The 20,129-nt window shown below is 55.2% G+C and overlaps 1 protein-coding gene across 1 annotated transcript in view; it reads right to left on the minus strand.

Annotated features, from left to right (window-relative positions):
• Nucleotides 1–942: 942 nt before the first annotated feature.
• CNGA3 (cyclic nucleotide gated channel subunit alpha 3) overlaps nucleotides 943–20,129 on the minus strand; it is a 35,491-nt gene continuing 16,304 nt past the window's right edge. Inside the window, 5 exon segments of the mRNA XM_070428550.1 lie at nucleotides 943–3,906; nucleotides 7,256–7,362; nucleotides 9,289–9,393; nucleotides 10,730–10,783; nucleotides 18,393–18,587. Of these exon segments, the coding sequence (XP_070284651.1) occupies nucleotides 2,507–3,906; nucleotides 7,256–7,362; nucleotides 9,289–9,393; nucleotides 10,730–10,783; nucleotides 18,393–18,587 (1,861 nt within the window). The 3' untranslated portion in view covers nucleotides 943–2,506.

Here is a 20,129-nt window from a genome sequence, read left to right on the forward strand (position 1 = left end):
CAAAGCCCGAGCTCTAGGCCTCACCTGAGTCCCACCACCTCTTACCTCCCCAGGGTTCCGCCAGGGACCCTGCATCAGTCCATATCCACTTCCTCCCTTTCCTGTCCCAGGGCCTCTCTGTCCTGAGACGCGCGCGCATGCGCGCGCGCGCACACACACACACACACACACACACACACACACACTTCCATGAGAAGCCGTCTCCCAGCCTGGGTTCTGATGGTGGCCTCCAGTGGCAGCCACGGTGGCAGGGAGACCACAAATCCTTCCGCAGGTTCCAAGTCAGTGAATAGGCGTCCTGACAACAACCCAAGACTCAGCTTCCCACCATCCTGGCAGGTGGAGGCTAGTTCGCTGAAATTGTATCCATTTATTCCTCCAGGAAAATAACGTGTTTATTCACAACAACTCTGGGACCTGGGCGGTATCCTTCCTCTTTTTCAGGTGAGAGAGATGAGGCCTAAGATAAAATAACTGGCCCGAGTGGCCAGGTTATGACTTGAACAAGAGCGGGCCTGACTTCCCACTTTCTAACTTGCTGCCCAGACTCCTTGGGTAGAAGCAGTGGGAAAGCTGGGCGTGCTTCCCAGGCTCCCCCAGTTTCCTGCCTGGCCACGCCTTCCCAAACGCCAAACACCCCGGGGCGGCCCTGGACAAAGATGCCTGCAAATTTAGCGTCCTTCCCGGCATACACTTCGTATCTGCCTGAGTGCTTTGGCTTCTGCACTGACACACGCTGCCGGTCTGGTAGCATTTTCTTACCTGCTCCTGCCTGTGTGTGGCCCTCACGGGCAGGTGCTGTTCCCTGCTCACCTGCACCTGTTCTTTCCCGGGTAGCCAGGCCATGGCCTAGAAACACACCTCAGCTGCATCTTCCTTTATGACAAAATACAAAAAAAATATGAAGCAGGAATCACTCAGTATTTTTTAATCTGTCTTTATTTTTCCTGTGCAGATATGAATGGAGGCATAATTAATAGTTAAGGCTGTTAAAATATGTGCGTTTTGAGAATACATTGCTAGTTGCATTTTGCTGATGATATTTCCTTGCATCCTAACTTCCTTTAATAAACCGTTTACCTTTATTTTTTAAAGTTAAAATGGTTAAATGATTCATAATAAAAACCAGAAGAGACCCATCAAAATACATACTCGAAAATGCAGCACCTTTTGTATGAACTACATTAGGGCCCAGTTATGTGGCATATGGATTATAATATCAGACCACAAAAACGTCAAAAGTTGCCAAAGCAAAATGGGGCATTTTTTCTGAGAAGAAGAGGGAGAAAAGAGGAGGAACAGGAAGAGGAGGAAGAGGAAGGAAGGAAGGAAGAAAGGAAGGAAGGAAGGAAGGAAGGGAGGGAGGGAGGGAGGGAGGATGGAAGGAAGGAAGGAAGGAAGGAAGGAAGGAAGGAAGGAAGGAAGGAAGGAAGGAAAGAAGAGGCAGAGAGAGAGAGAGAGAGAGAGAGAGAAAAGAGAAGGAAAAGCTGCCCGTATGGCTTGCCTGCATCAGGAGGAGTTCTCTTGGGGTAATTTCCAGTAGGTATTTAAGCAAAGGATGGACCATTATGGTTGTAATTCACAATCATAGAACCCAATGCCTAAATAGCTTATAAAATGGTAATGGAATTCCACGGGCTGGGTTTGTTGAAGAGCTACTTCTGCACTCTGTGCTCTTGGCCAGCTAAGAGCTTTGCCTCAGGATGTAATTCCGGAGGGAGGGTGAGGGTTCCTGGGATGAAGGGGCAGTTTGCAAAGATGTGGCCTAAGGATCTCATCTTGTCAGAGTCCCTGTTGTCAGCCGTGTTTGGCTGGGAACCCATCCCCAGAGCCCCCACGCCAGGGCGAGAGGCCGCCTCTAATCCCTTGGCAAGTTAGAGGGAGAGGGCTCCTTCCCGAGCTGAGACGCTCTTTTCTTTTCTTTTTCCAGTGAAACAGATTCCGTTTCGTGGGGGCTGGATGGCAGGGCGTCTGGATCTGCGTCCCCGCCTTGAAGTGACCTCAGGTGGGGTGACCTTGCCTCGTCCTGAGCTTGGCACAGCTCCCCCAAAGGCCTGGGTTCCTAGGGTCACAAGGAGCCCCTGAGGAGGTACCAGGTTCAGAAATCTGCCTCAGACACATCTCCCTTCCAGGCTCGGAGTGGAGGAAGGTGCCAGAGGGGGCGGGGGTGGGGGGTATAATGAATAACAAAGGGATGGTCAGACTTCTAAGAATTCCTCAGGGGTGAAAAAATAAGAGTTCAGTATCCACGATTTCATGTGCTTGGCCCGGGGACACCTGCACTTCACAAAGTCCCGCCCCTCGCAGGGTTCCCTGTGGACCTCCTAAGAACCTGCCACCTGACCGTGGCGGACAGAACAAGTCCCATTTCCCAGATGAGGAAGCTGAGGCTCTCTGCCTGCAAAGGGCAGGAGGAGCTGGAATGCTCCTGCCAAGTCCCTTGCCTTGGGCTATATCATATCGCAGGGACAACTGACTCCCCAGGCAGGAGACAGACTCCCTGCCTTCACTGCTGCTTGGTCTCTGGTTCCGGTGTGACCCCCTCAGGCAGGGGGCTGCGCCCACAGAGCTGCACCTGGCTTTCCAGTTGGCTGAGGCGCTGCTTCACCACCATCTGGCTGGCACTGTACTCGGCCAGGAGCCGCGAGAACCTGGTCTGCAGGGTGTCCAGGGAGGACTCCAGGTGCTCCACCTTCTCCTCGATGTCCTGAGGGTCTGCCCCGGCCTTGGCCAGTTCCTCGTCGATCAGGTTGTCCTTCATGAGGATCTGCCGTCCCTTCTCCTCCAGGGCCTTCTTGGCGTCAGGGTATTCGGTGAGCGCCTCCATCAGGTCATCCTTGGAAAGGCAGAACAGGTCCGAGTAGCCGATGCTGCGGATGTTGGCCGTCCTACGGTTCCCTGACTTGCTCCCCTTGATGTTTAAGATGCTGATCTCCCCAAAGTAACTCCCGTCACTGAGGACCACGAACTGGGTGAGCCCATCGTCGGCCACCACCGCCAGCTTGCCCTCCTTGATGATGTACATCTCCCTCCCGATGTCGCCCTTCTTGCAGATGTAGTCCCCGGGGCTGAACACCGCGGGCCGCAGCTTCAGCACGAGCTCCACCAGGAGCCCCGCCTCGCAGTCCTGGAAGATGCGGACCTTCTTCAGGGTGTCCAGGTGCACGTTGATGGCGATCTCGGCCTTCAGCTTGTCCGGGAGGCTCTTGAGCACCTCCCTCTCATCCACCGTCTTGCGGTTGGCCCACAGGTAGTCGAACCACCGGATGACCCGCGTCTCCAAGTCCTTGGTCACCTTGCGGAGCTGCATGTACTGTTTGATGGCGTCGATCTTGGCCTGGAACTCAGTCCGGGAGGCGTTCATGTTTGAGATCATGGAGCCCACATTGCCCACGATGGTGGCAAAAATCAGGACGCCCACCAGGAAGTCTACGACTACAAAGAGGTACTCCTCGTCTTTCACAGGGGGCGGCGTCTCACCAATGGTGGTGAGGGTCAAGGTGGACCAGTAGAGACTGTAGATGTACTTCCTGGAGAGGCGCCCGTACTCCGGGTTTGAGATGTTTGGGTAGACCCAAGAGTCTGTCCCGAAACCAATGAACTTGGAAATGGCGAAGTAGATGCAGGCGTTCCAGTGGATGATGACGAGGATGTACAAAACCAGGTTCCCGATCCTGAAGACGTTGGGGTAGCTGGTCCTCGTCTCTGTGCGGTCAAAGAATTCAAAGAGCCGGGCAAACTTCAGCAGGCGGTTGAACCTCAGCTCCGGGTAGTTGATGCCCAGCTTGAAATAAGCCAGGTCTGTGGGGACGAGGGACAACACGTCCAGCTTGAACTGCAAGGTCTCTGTGTAATGCCGCCACAGCCTCTTGGCATCCCTGACCATCAAGCCTTGCTCGAGGAAGCCTAAAGAGGGAGGTGGAGGTCACGCGGGCACCGAAGAGGCTGTGTTTTTTGACCAGGGCCCACAGAAAGATACTTCACCTCGTGACTACAGAAGACATGGTGGTACACTAATATTAGAAACCACTTCAAAACCACACTTACCGCCCTAACCGGTTTGGCTCAATGAATCGACGATATACTGTTGAGGTAATTTTCCTGCATTTAAAATAGTATTGAAGCCCTAACCGGTTTGGCTCAGTGGATAGAGCGTCGGCCTGTGGACTGGGGGGTCCCAGGTTCGATTCCGGTCAAGGGCATGTACCTTGGTTGCAGGCACATCCCCAGTAGGGAGTGTGCAGGAGGCAGCTGATCGATGTTTCTCTCTCATCGATGTTTCTAACTCTCTATCCCTCTCCCTTCCTCTCTGTAAAAAATCAATAAAATATATATATTTTTAAAAAACACAACACTTACCGTGCCTACAGGAAAGGTACTGATATTTACCAGTCTAGGATGTCCTAATTCATTTTATTAACTTAAAAATATAGATCAGTTGGGTCCATTTGAGTATGGATTGGGCATTAAAGATAAAAAGAAATGATTAAATTTTGAAACATAAATGGAAGTTATATTTTTTAACAAGTCCTTGAAAATTAGAGATACATGGTAAAAGGGTTACTGTCTGAGATTTGCTTTAAAATAGTCCCGCCAAGAAAGGGGTGGGGAGTGAGGGTAGAAACAAGATTAGCAAAATGTTGATGACTGCTGAAGCTGGGTGAGGGCGCCTGAGGATCCATAATACTGCTCGCTCTGGCTGGGGGCATGTTTGAAAACACTAATAAAAATGTTAAAAGCACAGGTCATGGCCATGCTTCCCCAGTCACCAATGGGCATGAGCTGCCTGTGGGAGACACTGTCCAGGGAGGCACTGTGCTCCTTGCTGGCTGCACACGGCATCATCCAAGGGAAGCATGGAACCTGGAGCTCACCCCCGAAAGTCAGACGGGCTGGACCCTGGGAGTCAGGGACGTGCTGCTTCCTAACCCCGTTCGTTACTTCATTCTTCGGTTAACTCGTGTTTATTCAGAACCTAGACCAAGCATGTCAAACTCGCCGCCCACAACGAATATTTTTGCGGCCCAGCCAATATAACAATATGTAAGAAACGTTTAATAAACATTTTGTAACTTAATTTTTACAATATCCTGTTATACATAATTATTAATAACGAACTACAACGTTCACTAATGACTGATTATTATAATCGTGTTGCATTCATTTCCCTTATGCTCAGGTGCACCATTTCTCCCCACTAATCCTAGCAGCGAATATTCTAGCAGCCGATGGCCACGTCATTGGTCTTGGACTGACTTGTTTGGTGTGCACAACAGGAAATATTTCCCTTCCGGAGAACAAGAAAAATAGGTTTATTTGCATTACGCTTATTAATTTGTGCAGTTATTCAGTGTCTGGTAAGTTAATGTTCAAGAAAAAATATTAATTTTTATTAAAATCTATTATTTTATGTTAATGAATTTCGGATACACGAAATTCATTCAAGAGTAGAGCCTTCCTTCCCTTGGCTGCCGGCACCGGCTTCCCTCTGGCACCAGGGACCCAGGCTTCTCTCACAGCCCCAGCTTCGTCTGGAAGGTCATCCGGAAGGATGCCTGGTCTAATTAGCATATTATGCTTTTATTATTATAAGAAGAAGATTACTCATTTATTTCAGCCCTTTGTATTCAGCATGTCTCTATCGAAATAAACCTACGTTTCTATGAAATTGAAGCTTTTGCTTTTTTGCGACCCACATAAACTTCAACCTTGTTTATTTGGCCCATGTTAGCCTTTGAGTTTGACATGCTTGGACTAGACCAGTGGTCGGCAAACTGCGGCTCTCGAGCCACATGTGGCTCTTTGGCCCCTTGAGTGTGGCTTTTCCACAAAATACCGACTTCTGCACACGGGCCACGAAGTTTCAATCGCACTGTATGTGCACGCCTGCACGTGGTATTTTGTGGAAGAGCCACACTCAAAGGGCCAAAGAGCCGCATGTGGCTCGCGAGCCGCAGTTTGCCAACCACTGGCATTACATGACACTCCTTGAGCCTCAAGACTCCTCGATACTTCCTCATTACACCTTCTTTCGATTTTGAAGCGTTTTTTTCTCCCCTTTGGAATAGAATCCACAGCCAATGGGTTTCTTGCTCACCTGCCTCCTCACCCCTGGGTTCCTGCTGAGTCTGAGGTTGCCAGGGTAGCGCCAAGGCACAAGGAGGGGGGGGCACACCTGAGAAAGAAGGCCCTGTGCTGCTGACCTAGTTGAAAGAGGGACAGCCGGCCCCAGGAGTTGGGCCACGCCAGGAGCTCTTGTGTCTTGCTAGGTTCACGTGACTGAGGAGTGGCCAACCACCAGGACTGGCTCAGTCACCGTGCAAGCCAAGCCCCGGGCTGTGTGCATGAGGACTTCTGTTACGTCGCCATCGCCGAGCACGGATGTGGATGGAAGCAGGGGGGCTGCTGGGGAGGGGGAGTGACCGTGGACTTTGGGCCAGTCACTCAGCGTCTCTGGCCTCAGCTTCTAAGTCGGCCGATGGAGAGTCCTGCCTGCCGTCTCCAGCGCAGCAGTTCTCTGGGGAAAGGAGGGGGCTGCATCGCTCTGCGAACTGCCGAGCTGCCCGGCTTATTGCTGCAATCGGGCATGTTTATATCGACAACCATGGCACAGTTTTTCGCTAAAAAATCTTGGAAGTCACAAGCAGGGCCTCCATGAGTTTACATGATGTCTTTGTGCAAATTGGAAAAAGGTGCCCCAGAGATGCAGGGCGGGGGGCCATGACTGGGGCTGTAGCCCCCACTTGCAGCCAGAAGCACCTGGAGGAAGGCCTGTTCCAGAGTCAGTTCTCCACGTCAAGTGCTCCTCTGACAGCCACGGAGCAGCAGGTCCCGGTCCGCCGGCCGTCCCAGCGAAGACGGACCGCGCTCTGCCTCCTGCCTCCAGCCGCACTGGGCTGGGCTGGGCTTCGAGATGGTGATGTGGCTTCCTTACTTCCAACACCAATGGAAATACCCATGTGGCCCAGAAAGACAGCTCGACTTGCACAGGGTCGCACAGCTCATTGGGACAAGAGAGACCAGAACCCAGGGGTCATGACCTCTGCTCGGGGCTCTGTCCCCGGAGCAGCGGAAGCTTGAGGCGGCACCACCCCATCACTGCTGCAGGCTCCCCCAGCCTGCTTGGCTCTAGTGGTCAGGGGTAGGTAAAGTCTACCCTACCATCCTGGATCTCCCTGAACATGGCTGTGGGCCCCTGGGCCCTCCTGCTGTGGGGCCGGTGGCCGGGCCCAGGACGTCCCGGCTGGGCACTCACCTGTCCGGGCGCGCACCAGCACGTCCAGGCCGTAGAGGACGTCCGCCGAGTAGTCCAGGACCAGCCACAGCACCAGGTGCTCGGACTGCAGCTCGTCGAAACAGGCCCTGAGCCAGGGCGACAGGGAGAGATGTCTGCAGGGCCTCTGGGCACCAGCCGACCTGCATGGCTTGCGCCCCGGCGTCATCACCCAGGCCCTAAGGAGGGGACTAGGCTCCCAGAAACCTTTGTGTTCAAGGTCACGTAGCCAAGAAGAGCTGGGATTAACCCCAAAGCGTGGGCCCTGCTTGCTCTGAGCAGGGGGCTCTGAGGCCGGGCGGTTTCTCTGGGCCTCACTGCTGGGTCAGGAGCAGGCTGAGGACCTGCCCTTCCCAGGTCAAAGACATGAGAATTCCTGGAGGATTAACCAGTGAACAAGCCAGTAAATGTCTTCTACTTTCTCGATCTTTATGTTCACCGCTTCTCATACAGACAATACCCGAAAAATACCCCTGATCCCCAGAGAGCAGCAGCCTGCCTCTGTCCTGTCCCCGGGTGGACTGGGAGAGGCCCTCCGTTCTCCCTGCTTCACCCCAACTTACCCTCAGAGGGTAAGGTGTGGGAGCCCACCCCTGCTCAGATAATCCCGAAAGCCCCCCTTACACTCAGGGAGCCCTGGGGCCCTGCACACCTGCCGTGCGGCCTGGGCAGGTGGCTCCCACACCACCAGGAGAGCAGGACGCACCCCTGCAGTCTTACCTGGCAGGCTGGCTCAGGGACCCCAAAGCCCTGTGTACCCTCGCAGAGCAGCACCTCTGCCCCGCGCCCCCTACCACGTGCTCAGGGAAGCCCCAAAGCCCCGTGTATCTCCAACAGTCACACCTGCCTTGCAGGCTTGCTTAGGAACGCCCACAGCTCCCCTGCCTCTCCTACTATCCCCAGAAGAGCAAGAGCTCACCCTGCATCCTTGTCTCACAGGCCTGCTGGGAAGAGCCCCCAACCCCTTGCTTGTTCTCCGAGAGTAGCAGCTCACCCCTTATCATTTCCCGAAGTTTGATTAGAAAAGCCCAACCCCCCTGTGTATCCCAGAAAATCAACAGCTCTGTCCCCGAATGCCTGCTAAGGGCCTTCCCAGAGTCCCTACCCCCAGAAGAGTAGCTGCACCTGCTCATCCCCTCCAGGCGCCCAAACTCCTACCCCCAGGGGCCCCTTCACCCTGCGTTCTTGTCTCTGGACTTGAACAGGATGCCCCAAAGCCATGGGTCCTCTCAGAAATGCAGCCTCTTGTCCCTGCATCCTCGCCCTGTACCTGGCTCGGAAGGCCCAGACCCCGCCTACCCCCTGGAGGAGAAACAACACCTCCTGCTCCTCTCCTGCAGCCCCTGCTGGCCCACAGAGGCCGCAGCCAGGTCTCTGTCCTGCAGGCTCGCCCAGGAAAGCCTGGCCCCCACCTACCCTGAGGAGCAGCATTTTCCTAGGAGAAGCCCCAAATCCCCCTCCCTCTGCCCCTTATGAGAGGAGCTGCTCTTGCCTCCCTCTCCTGCAGCTTCCTTAAAGAAGTCCCTGCGCCTCCGCTTGTCCCCAGAAGAGCCACCGCTCGCCCCTGCGTCCCGAAGCACAGGCTGGCCCAGGGACGCGCACCTGCCCTGCAGGCTGCTCAGGAGCACCCACAGGCCCTGCTGCCTTCACAGGAGCCGCAGCTCCCTCTGCACCGACCCACAGCCACAGCCAGAGAGCAGGCTCCTCCCCGGCACCCTGCCCGCAGAGCACCCTGCCCTCAGAGCACCCTGCCCGCAGAGCACCCGCAGCTCGCCCTCATCTTCCTCCTACGCCTCCATCAAGGCTCCCGGGTGCTGTGGGCCCCAGCACAGGTCCCCACGCGCCTCAGAGCCCGCACGGTGCTCCTCCAGAGCGGCCTCACCATGGAGACACAGGCGCCAGCTGCATGGCCGGGCTCTTGAGTGACACTCAGAGTCCTGCCTGAAGGCGGGCTGCCCTCCCTCCTTCACCCCCCGCCCCCCGCCCGCTGGAGGGAGGCCCAGCCACACCCCTACCTGCACACCAGCAGACACCAGTTGTAGAAGACAGGCAGGGCGATGACGGTCAGCCAGCGGTAGTACACGTTGCTGGAGGGGTCCAGCACCATGGCGTCCTTCTCCCTGGAAACAGACCCCCCCACAGCACCGTGTGCTGAGGCCTCAGCTCTGGAGGGTCTTGGACACCTGGCCGAGCTTCAGAACCCAAGGACCCTTGTGGGCAGAACCTCAGAGAGGGCTACTCCAGACCAGGCCCTGTCAGTCTCGGGGTCACATGGGAGGAGAGGCTGGGAGGCAGGGCAGACTCTGGAGGTGCCCTCCCAGCTCAGCTCCCCAGGAAGCCAAGTTGTCCATCACATCATGGCGGCGACATCCCCACGTGCCCGGTGGCACCCTCTGTGTCCACAGGATGCAGGGAATGAGCAGACAGCTTGATGATGTCACAGGGCTGCTGCAGGAGCCTGGGAGCTTTGTGGAAATGCAGATCCCCAGGCCTCCCAAGCCCTCCAGGCCGGGGCCTGCCCACGTGCACTCACACTTGCTCGAGGCTCTGCGTCAGCTCCTCTCGGAGCAGAATGTGGGAGCCTGGGACGTTCCCTTGGGAAGGTTTCCACCTTGCTCACATCCCTTGCACAGATGTCCTCAAGCAAGCATGTCAAACTCGCGGCCCGCCGCTGCATGCCTCGTTTATTTTGGCCCGTTAGCCTTTGAGTTTGACATGCTTGTCCTAAAGGCTCATTTCCCAGCAGCTGGGTCCTGCCTCACCATCCAAACCACCAACCTGGGCGTCACCTGGGCCACGTGGGCCACACGCACAGAGGAGCGATGGCTTAGGGTGCTTTCTGCTTTCACTCCCAGGGTTTGGGGAGGATTCGCGTTTACCGAGGTGTCTCCTCCCCAGCCCATACGCCTCATGTGCTGGCCCAGGTCTGTTCCGGAGGAGACAGGCCTTCCTGCCTCGCTGGGACCCGCAGGGCAAGGTTACCTCTCACAGGTAGGACCTGGACGGTTCCAAGCCCTTGTCGCCACTGGGTTTGGATTGAGGTTTGGGACTGTAGTATTTCATGAGCCCAGGATCAGGCCTTAGCTTACCTGGGCTGTGCGGAGGCACTTGTGTGGCAGATAGAATGCCTGTGTGTGTGTGTGTGGGGGGGGGGGGGGCGGGGGGGAGCACAGGTTCACAGGGACAGCCCCTAACTGCTCCCCTGAGGCTCCACCCCAGGAGGCCCCCTGGGAGCCCCAGAGCTGGGCCAGGCCTCCCTCAGCTGGACGAGACCTCACAGGACTCATAAGCCTGACCTCTGGGACCAAGTCCTCGTCTGCAGCTCTCACCAGCCTCCTCTCCGGGGCTCCCCTGAGGCCTGACAGCGTCACCCTGGGTCCCCGTTCCTGGTCCTGTGCACGGCAGGCTCCACGTGGCCACGGAACCCTTGTTTGGATGCACTTCTCTCAGCGTTACTCCTCTTGTTTGAGGCAGCTTTCCTTCCTCCCTTTCCTCTTTCTCCTTTCTTGCCTTGTCCCTGGAGGACACAGGACATTAAGCAATTCTCTTACAGCACACATACCACCACGCGGAGGGTGAGCCGAGTGACACGCAGGAGAGGCCACGGGCAGGGAGTGGCTATTTCCAGCACACCGGCCGAAAGGAGGTTACTGACTTCACCATCGTCATCGTCATCATCATCGTCATTGTTATTATTACTCCCGAAGTGTGAGGCAGACTAGCTCAGTGTCGTGCGATTTCTGACCCATTTTCATGAGCCCCTAGGACGTCTCAAACAGCTGGGACTGGAGGCATGGCGAGGTGCCGGGATATAATCCCAAAACCACACTTTAGGGTGAAAAAGTCACCTATAAAGCGCTTTGTTCTGAAGGAAAGGGTGTGGCCTGCTGGTTCTCAAAACCTCTCTGGGCATTGAATGAAAACCTGGGTGGGGAGCAAGCTGGGGGGCAGGGGGGCAGCGGGCTCCCAGGCCCGAGGCTGCAGGGGAGCAGCCCCTCTTCCCCCCGCGGGAAGGCCTGCGAGTGCAGCTCTCTCAACAGGCGCTTCTCTCCGCTTCCTCTTCTTCATGACCATCTTTTAAGGACCGGCAGTCATCAGGGTCACCTGACCATCGTTGCCATGGTTCTGCAAGCCAGGCATCACAGCCCATCGAAGAGCTGAGGACATGGGGCCGAGGGAAGGCACCTGGCCTGCCTCCGGGGTCCCCACCAGCCATCTGCAGGCCCCTCTGATTCCCTACTGCGCACCCTGGAGGGAGGCACTGGAGGGGAAATAAATGTCTGCTAATTGAACACCCATTGGAAAAGATCGGTGCAGTTCACATAGCATTTCCCAAGGAAACCACCAAAGCTGTGTGCAAACAAGCTTACAAAAGAATAGCCACTAACACTCCTATAGAGTCAGAAGCGTAAGCGACCTAGTCACACAGCTCCGTTGACAGTGGAATTCCCGAGGCCTCTCACGTGTCGCTGAAGGATATCCCGAGGCAGGGGAAGCGGCCCTGGTGTTTAGCTGTTACAAAGCAGACTGCACACGCGTATAACAGTAGCCGTATTCGTTTGGTATTGCTGCCGGAACACATTGCCCCAAAGGGCATGGCTTACTCGACCCGGAGTGACCTTGCAGATGTGAGTCAGAGTGTGGCATGGGTCTCCCCAGGCACACATCGAGGCGTCACAGGCCGTGACCTTCTGAAGACTCGTGAGAATGTGTTCCTGCTCATCGGCCTGTTGGCAGAATTTGATTCCCGGCCACGGCAGGACCAGCATCCTTGTTGTGTTGCCAGCTGTGCGCTGAGGCATCCCCAGCCTACAGAGGCTGCTGCGTCCTCGGTTGTGGTCCCCTTCTCCCACCTCTAAAGCCAGAAACGGCGGGCTGAGTTCTCTTCAAGATGCCACCTCCCTGGTTCTCTGCAGCCGCGGAAGGTTCTCCACTTCGAGGGAAGCCTGTGATTAGAGGGCCCACCATGATCATCCGGAATCAGGATCTCTGCTGTCTCCAGGCCCTTAAACCAGTCACATCTGCCAAGTCCCTTTGCCACGTAGGGAAAACAGCCGCAGGGTAGTAGGGATTAGGGCCTGGCTCCGTGGGGAACCGTTGCTCTACTGACCACTGCCTTTATGGGATCGATGCTACTGTCTGCAGTGGGCTCAGACTTCCAGCATCCCTTCAGGCTGCTATCAAAGTAGTCCTTCAGGAACCTCCCCAGGGCCTTGGCCTCACGCAAGGACTCCTGCGTGACACACCCCTCTCCTCCTGCCGTGCTGACGGAACAACAGAAACCTGTCCGGCTGTGCTTCCCAAACCAGAATCGGAAAGTGCGCGGCTAACGCTGAGTTTGAGTCCAGCATCCATGCAGGGATTTCTCGGCACCATCCTCACCCGGTTCTCCAGCAGCCGGGATGCTTGGCGTTCGTTTCAGGGCCCACAGCAGAGCCAGCCCTGGGAAGTCCTGGCCTGTGTCGGGCCCTCGTCGTCTCCTGTCGTGTGAGGGCAACACCAAACATGTTTTCCTGGATGAATTTAAATCTTCTGTTCTGCATATGCCAGTCTTGTCCTCACCCTTGTTCATCAGATGTGAAGGACAAAACATGGATAACCCTCTCTTATCACCACACTGTTCACCAGAAACTCAACACCGTTCGTTGTGTGCAAATCCGTAGTTATCCCTCCAGTTTCTGCTGCTTTTATTATTGTTACTTTTGTTGTTGTTGTTTTTGAGAGAGAGAGAGACATCCATTTGCTGCCCCACTTACTGATGCATTCATTGGTTGATTCCTGTATGTGCTCTGACGGGGGATCAAACCTGTAGCCTTGCAGATCGGGAGAACGCTCTAACCAACTGAGCCACCCGGTCAGGGCCTCACGTCCCTCAAGTGGCTGCTTTTAGAAACTCAGAGCTTTGCCCTGACTGGTTTGGCTCAGTGGATAGAGCATCGGCTTGCAGACTCAAGGGTCCCAGGTTCAACTCCGGTCAAGGGCATGTACCTTGGTTTCGGGCACATCCCCAGTGGGGAGCATGCAGGAGGCAGCTGATCGATGTTTCTCTCTCATCGATGTTTCTAGCTTTCTATCCTTCTCCCCTCCTCTCTGTAAAAAAAATCAATAAAATATCTTTTTTTAAAAAAGAAACTCAGAGTTTCATTGAATAAATCCCTGAAAAAAGTCCACCACAGAAGCCTCTTTATCACTCATGAGTCTCCCCAGTCCTTCCTCAGTCCCAGAGAAACCGACGCTGGTCTGCCTGCCTGTCCAGGTGGCTGTGACCTGTCAGCAGTCCCGGGCCCATCCCAGCACCCGCTTCTTCTCATCTCCAAATGCCTGAGGATCGGATACCCACGGACTCCATGCTAATGACACGTGTCTGTGTTGGCAGCACAATCAACCTTTGCTGATGGAACAATTCCTTTTAATCTGGTAGCTGCAGCCTCACACTCCAGGGCAAGCCTCTCGCAGTGTCCAAACCAGGGGGCGAAGAACTGGACAGGGCATGAGGACCGCAGAGCCCATGTCAGAGAAGTTGTCTTCGGTGAGTTCCAGCATGTTGGAGGCAGTTGCTATGGCTGGCCGGCGAGAAGCCGTGCTGCGTGGAGGCGAGGTAAGGTGGGCAGCCAGGAGGGCCGGCGCTATGGGGACTCAGGGGCCGGGCCAGTGACAACACATCCTCTGCCTGTGCACACATGCCTGGCCCAGGTGGACCTGCCGCCTGAGGTCCCAAACCCCAAGCCCGGCTCCAGCTGCAGTCTGAAATTATTCTGCTAAACATACTAGTCAATATTTGTTGAGCACGTACTATGTACCAGGCACTGTGCTAAGCACTCTACATAATGAACACATTTAGTCTTCACTAAATCTTCAAGCCAGACAACGTTGCAATACCTGTCTTACAGGTCAGGAAACTGATGCACAGAGAGGTCAGGTAACTTACCCAAGGTCACAAAGCTTCGCATTGGGATGCAAATGCTCTTAACCAGCATCTGTATTAAATATATTATATCTATCTGTCTTTCTATCCATTCAATTTTTATACCTAGGAAAAACTGGGAGGTATCTTTGCCAACATGTTAAGAAGGGTTTTCTCTGATAAAGGGATTCCTGTTAACATGACGTGTACTTCTCTGCGGGTATATGCTCATGTGTGCTTTTCTGTGTTTTGCAAGTTTCTGACAATGCATATATGAATACATAGAATAAGAATAAAATCTATTTAGCTTGTTAAGTGAGAAGAGCAAGGACAGTCACCCATTCTCTGTCCTCTATGCATGACCCTGAAGTCCGGTCTGCCACTGGTCTTAACACCAAGATACCAGCAGAGGGCGCCTCCTACCAGCTTATTGAGCATGCAAACCTTGCTGAGGGTTCTCATTGCACCAGGCTCAGGTTTCCTTGTCCAGGATTTCGGCCCCTGATTACAGGCTTTGGCCTTTCCTCTGGCTACCAACCTGCTGAGGGTCTCTAAAAAACCCAGCACCATCCAGCTGCACCCCCAAATCCACCCAGCACTGCCCCCAAAAGACCCACACACAGCTGCAAAACTATACTGGTTTTGGCTGGAACGGTTTGATCAGGGAGGGAGAGTCAGGACTCAGGGGACTAAGAGAAAACTCCGGAAGAGGTGGAAGAATGGGGATGGGTGTCCACAGGAGTTGTTTCTGTACCTCTGTGTCTGTGTCTAGGTGGCCCTGTTTGGCACAGTCTCCGATTCTGTCCCTTGGTCCTTGGCTGCAGTGTTGGACCCATGATATGAGCCCTGAAAAGATTTATAGGAGCTCAGTGCAGCCAACACCCTCCACCCCCATCCTCACCCTTGTGGTAGCCCAGGGCGAAGGAGCCGGGAGACCCCCAGGGCCCCTGTCTGTGGTTTCTAGTGCCCGGAGCCTTTCCCTGACTGCCAGACACAACCCAGGTTTCAAAGGTGTTAATATCAGGTGCTTTAAGTCAAGCACATATTCCAATAGCTATTGTTTTATAGTTGAAATAATTTCATTGTTCTTGATTGCTGGCATTTGGGTTTCTGGATTTGATGTCCAAATTTATGCAAACAAAATGCAACTAAGTTTCAGGGAGGAAAATGGAAAAATGTTCTACCCAAGGAACAAAGGGAAAGAAGAAAAAGCCTTGGCCCATTTCTCCTTCAACTGGAAGTCAAGGACTTGGCATTTCTCCCTGATATGATGGCTTTTCCCTATGCTCCAACTGAGATGCTCCTCTGCCTATTCCCATGGCATTCCATGAAGAAGGCGGGAGAATGGTGCACACGTGCTAACACATGTATGGTCACACAGCACACGCTCTCCTTGGGCTCTTGAGTGGTATCTGCCATGATCACACATCATAGCTATCTGCCGGCTCGGCATCTGTTGACAGGAAGGAATGGCAGTGGGTCACCGTTTCTAGAGGCTATGCTCTGGACGAATTTAAATTTCCTCTTCCCTAGCTGGTTTGGCTCAGTGGATAGAGCGTCGGTTGGTGGGACTGAAGGGTCCCAGGTTTGATTCCGGTCAAGGGCACATGCCTGGGTTGCGGGTTCAATCCTGGCCCTGGTCGGGGTTCATGCAGGAGGCAACCAATCAATATTTCTCTGTCTGTATCTCTCCCCTTCCTTTATACTCTCTCTACAAATCAATGGAAAAATATCCTCGGATGAGAATTAACCAAATAACTAACTAACTAACTAAATACAATTTTCCTCTTTCCACTGCCCTGATCCCATCCTCCAAATCGGCCTGAATCGGCCTGAATGAGAGCGTCTCACTGGCACCCAGGAGGAAGGGGTGGGGTGGGGGGCGGGGGGTTCTGAGAAGAATTACCCGCTGCTCCACAAGGAGCCCAGCTTTGCCCTCAAATACACAGCAACAGAGGCTCGTTAAGCTTGAAACGGCGATCCCATCCAACCCCCTTGTTCTATAGACAAGAAACTGAGACAGAGAGACCAAATGGCCCGCCCCAAGACATGACCAGGCCCTTCCGATGGTCCACGGATGGCGTTCCAGTGGAAGGAACAGGCTTCTAGAGCCGTGTGGCAGTGTTCTGAGGGTGGGGAGCAGGAACACTTAAGGGGGGAGGCAAACTGGCATCTTGGAGGAAAAAAGGCGAGGGCTCAGCAGGGAGCAGAGATGCTCACGCCTCTGAGCTGCTGCAGGTGTTGGTGTTGCTTCTGGCCGGGCCCAGCCACTGCAGGAGGCCGAGGGGGCGAACGTGGGAACCGGCACTCAGCTCCCCGCAGGGACCGTCCCGGTGCTACTCCTACCCCACCTCCCGGGCCTTGCACGCAGCTTGAGGAACGGAGGGTGTCAGGGACCAAATGTGTTGTGACTAGTTCGCTGTGATGGAAGCTTTGGGGGAAGAGCGGGTGACCGCTTGGCTAACGGGACGCTTCTGGACAAATGTGATCAACCACTGACTCCACCCAGCATCTGCCTCAGATTCGACTCTATTTCACGTAGCTTAACCGTGTGAAAACGGCATGAAGGGCGCAGCCATGGACCCGACGGGGCCCCTGCCCTCGGCGCTCTCGGGTAAGGCCGTCAAGTGCCTGGCAGGCCAGGGTGGACTCCGCAGCAGCAGTGACAACTCGCTGCCCTTGTCCGCACAGGCCTGGCTCTCAAAGGGCAGCTGCTCCAAGATTCGGTCACAGCTGTCACTTCCAATTAGCAGGGCGGACATGGACCGTGGGCAGAGCTGTCCCAGCTTTCAGTCTCTCTGCTCCCATCCCCGCCCTCACATCCATCTTAACTCCTTCGGTCCTGGCCCGCCCCCCCCCCCCCCCGCCCCCCCGATCTACGTGAGAACCCGGGTAGAAGGTGGAGCTGGTTTTGCGCCCAAGCAAACATTATTTAAAGCTGGATAGCACAGTACTTCATGGTCAAAGGTATGCTCTCCAAGTTGTCCACTGCCGGGCACATTTGGGGCACGGCTGGTGCAGGAAGCCAGCTTGGCCTCACAGAGCTGGAGGGTGGCTTGCTGGTTCGTGGTCACTGCCGACCCCTTAGGAGACCTGGAGGCCAAAGCCAGTGGCCCGGAGCACGCCAGCCTGACCCTCGGGGCCCCGCTTCCACAAGGCTGACCATCCAGCCAAATGCCATTTGGGGACGCCTGCTTGCCCTGCCCACGTCTCCCTCTCCTCACACAGGGTTCTCTGAGGATCCATTCCAAGCATCTGAAAACCCAGGAAGCAACAGCTCCCTGTGAGACTGGGAAGGAGGGAAAGCTTAGCTCCAAGGGCGCGTTCACACCTCTGTGCTGGTGGTCCCACAGCCCAGACCCACTGCACCAAGACCTGTCCCTGCGAACACCTTGCTTTGCCAATGGGACTTTGCTTCAAAAGTCCAGTCTTCCTCCCCCAGGAAGCCTCCCTAAGTGACCAGCTACCATCCTGCACCATCGAATTCATCTCCCCACTCTGACCCTTCCCACCATTGACCAGGCCTCTGGATATAGCTGAGCCCGGCCCTGATAGGGTCCCAGCTCAACCCTCCACTCATCTGGCCACACTGGGAAGCGACAGAGTCAAATGCTCATTCCCATTAGCCTAAGGGTGTGGAGAAGGCTGTGGGCGGGCAAGATGGTGCCCAGACCCTGGTTCTGCAGACCCTTCTCCTATCAAAAGGCGAACACTCTCCCCACCCCACCCCACCCTGGCCCCTCCTTGCGCTCCACCTCCCCGTGGTTTTTAACCTGATCTGGAACATGAATGGTTCCCCTTGAAAATTCTCACCAACCTGCAGACATTCTTCCCAGAAAAATGCATGCATCCCTTTGCATAAAACTGGGTACCACTGAGGTTCTCCCCGAGGCTCCTGGTTTCCGGTGGGTTCGTATCAAGGTGGGTTACAGTGCAGTCTAGGAGGGCCCTGTGGTGGACAGAGATGGGTGAGCCAAGCACCCCCGAGTGTGTTTCTGAGAGCACCAGTTCCCGGGGACACTCGCTGAGTTCTGAATAGGATGGGGTCAGGGGTCACAGGAGGCTGGGGCCTCTGGGTGAAGGGTTTCTCTCCTGCAGGACTTCTTGGACTCGGGCAGAGACAGTTGGTGCTCTCCCAAGACAGAAGCCTTCTTCCAGGAGCGGCTTCCAGCTGGCCTAGTGAGCAGTGCCTCCTGCCTGGCGCAGGTGGCTCACCTCCTGTTGGCTCCTTACCTTCTCTCGCTGTCTGCTGGCTCCTGGCCGCCCTGGCTCCGGGCATTGCTTTCTCGGCTGGACACCTCCTTGAGCTCGGCACCGCGGAAACGCTCCAGGAAAGCGTCCGGTCGCTGGTCCCGGTGGTGCGCGTGTCTGGAAGCCCATATGCGCAGCGAGACGATGAGGCGCCACAGCCTGGAAGGGCACGGACGGACGGCAGTCAGCGCACAGAGGAGGGAAAGGAAAGCGCTCGCCTCCTGCCAGGTCCTGGCTCAGGCTGCGCCCCCCCACTATGGGCTGTTTATTCCTCTGTGTGCACCCAGAAGTCAGCGCCCTCCGGAAGGGACGGGTCCTCATTAAGGCCTTGTCCTTCTAACCCCTCACTCCACAAAGGCGCCAGCCTCCAGTGGGCATGAGCGAGCTTTTCTGCTCCCTGTTCCTTGTGCCCCGAGTGGAACTCTGTCACAACTGGTGAGCACAGGAAGAGTAAACAATTCTATTTCCAAATGCTGAAAACTCTAGAGCAAGGCTTAAGGACTAAGCCCTTCAGTACAAACGTATTATTGTTTCTTCCAGGAACTCTCGTTTTCTCCCAGGCTTGTGCATACATTCTGTCGCTCCTTGCCTGGGCCCTTCTCCTGGAGCCAGACCCCACGGGGCCTCAGGCCCTGAGGTGCAGTCCACGTCCACCGAGCTGGCCTTGCCCCAGCCCCCTGAGCGGCCTCCTGCCATCCCGTCTTCGCCGGGAGGGAATGGAAGACAGGCTCAGCTCTGTATTTCGGCGTCTGGTTTCCTGAATTGGCACCGACAGTGCACACCACAGACCCCAATAAAAATAGTTGTGAGCAACTGGAATGAAGTCACAAGTCGTCACATACTTTGACCCTAATTGCACTCATGTGACCTTAGCCTAAGGGAATAAATTGAAGCAAGAAAATGACTCAGAAGCAGATGTTGGCAGATTCTGTGGGCGTCTGTCCAGGTGCCTCCCAGCCCAACGTGTCTGCTCTGGACACTCCCTTCCACGTCTTCCCTCTGCGGTGGAGGGGAAACCGAGGCCATACCCTCCCCACCACCCCCAGCCTCCGCCGAGGCTCAGAGACGGACAGCTGAACCAGTCACTCAAGCCCCTGATCTAAGAGCCACTCCAACGTGGGGTTGGATGGTTCAGCTCACGATCACGTGGAGCAGGCCTTTCAGCCTGTGCCTGCCATGTGCGAGCTGAGACAGAAGCAGTAGACACGCAGCAAAAGCACCAAGACCTGAAACTCCACCAGACAGCGAGAGGGAGCAGATACTCCCTCCCCAGCTCCCCTCAGGGGCCCAGGCTCCATTTCCAGGAGGTGGCCAGTATCTCACCTTCCACCAGCACCCGCCCCAGCCCCCGTCCCCCGCCCCAGCACCCCCCAGCCCCGCCCCAGCCCCTGCCCCAGCCCCTGCCCCAGCCCCCACCCCCTGCCCCAGCACCCCCCAGCCCCGCCCCAGCCCCTGCCCTAGCATCTCCCCACCCCAGCCCCGTCCTGCCTGCCCCTGCCCCAGGTCTTTTAATTTGAGCTGGTTTGAAGGTTTCTCTTCCATGAAATTAAAGAGCCTTAAAGCATCACTTCATTAGTAAGACAAAAACACTGAAATGACTAAGATGGAATAGTGAAATAAATATTGGTAGCGTCCTCCACAATGAAAAATAAATATGAAGAATAAATAATTAAAATGTTTGTAATTGTCTTAAGCAAAAAC

Source organism: Myotis yumanensis, unplaced genomic scaffold (genome assembly GCF_028538775.1).
Source record: "Myotis yumanensis isolate MYYU_CA2020_CCGP unplaced genomic scaffold, mMyoYum1.0.hap1 SCAF_11, whole genome shotgun sequence".
NCBI classification, from domain to species: Eukaryota; Metazoa; Chordata; class Mammalia; order Chiroptera; family Vespertilionidae; genus Myotis; species Myotis yumanensis.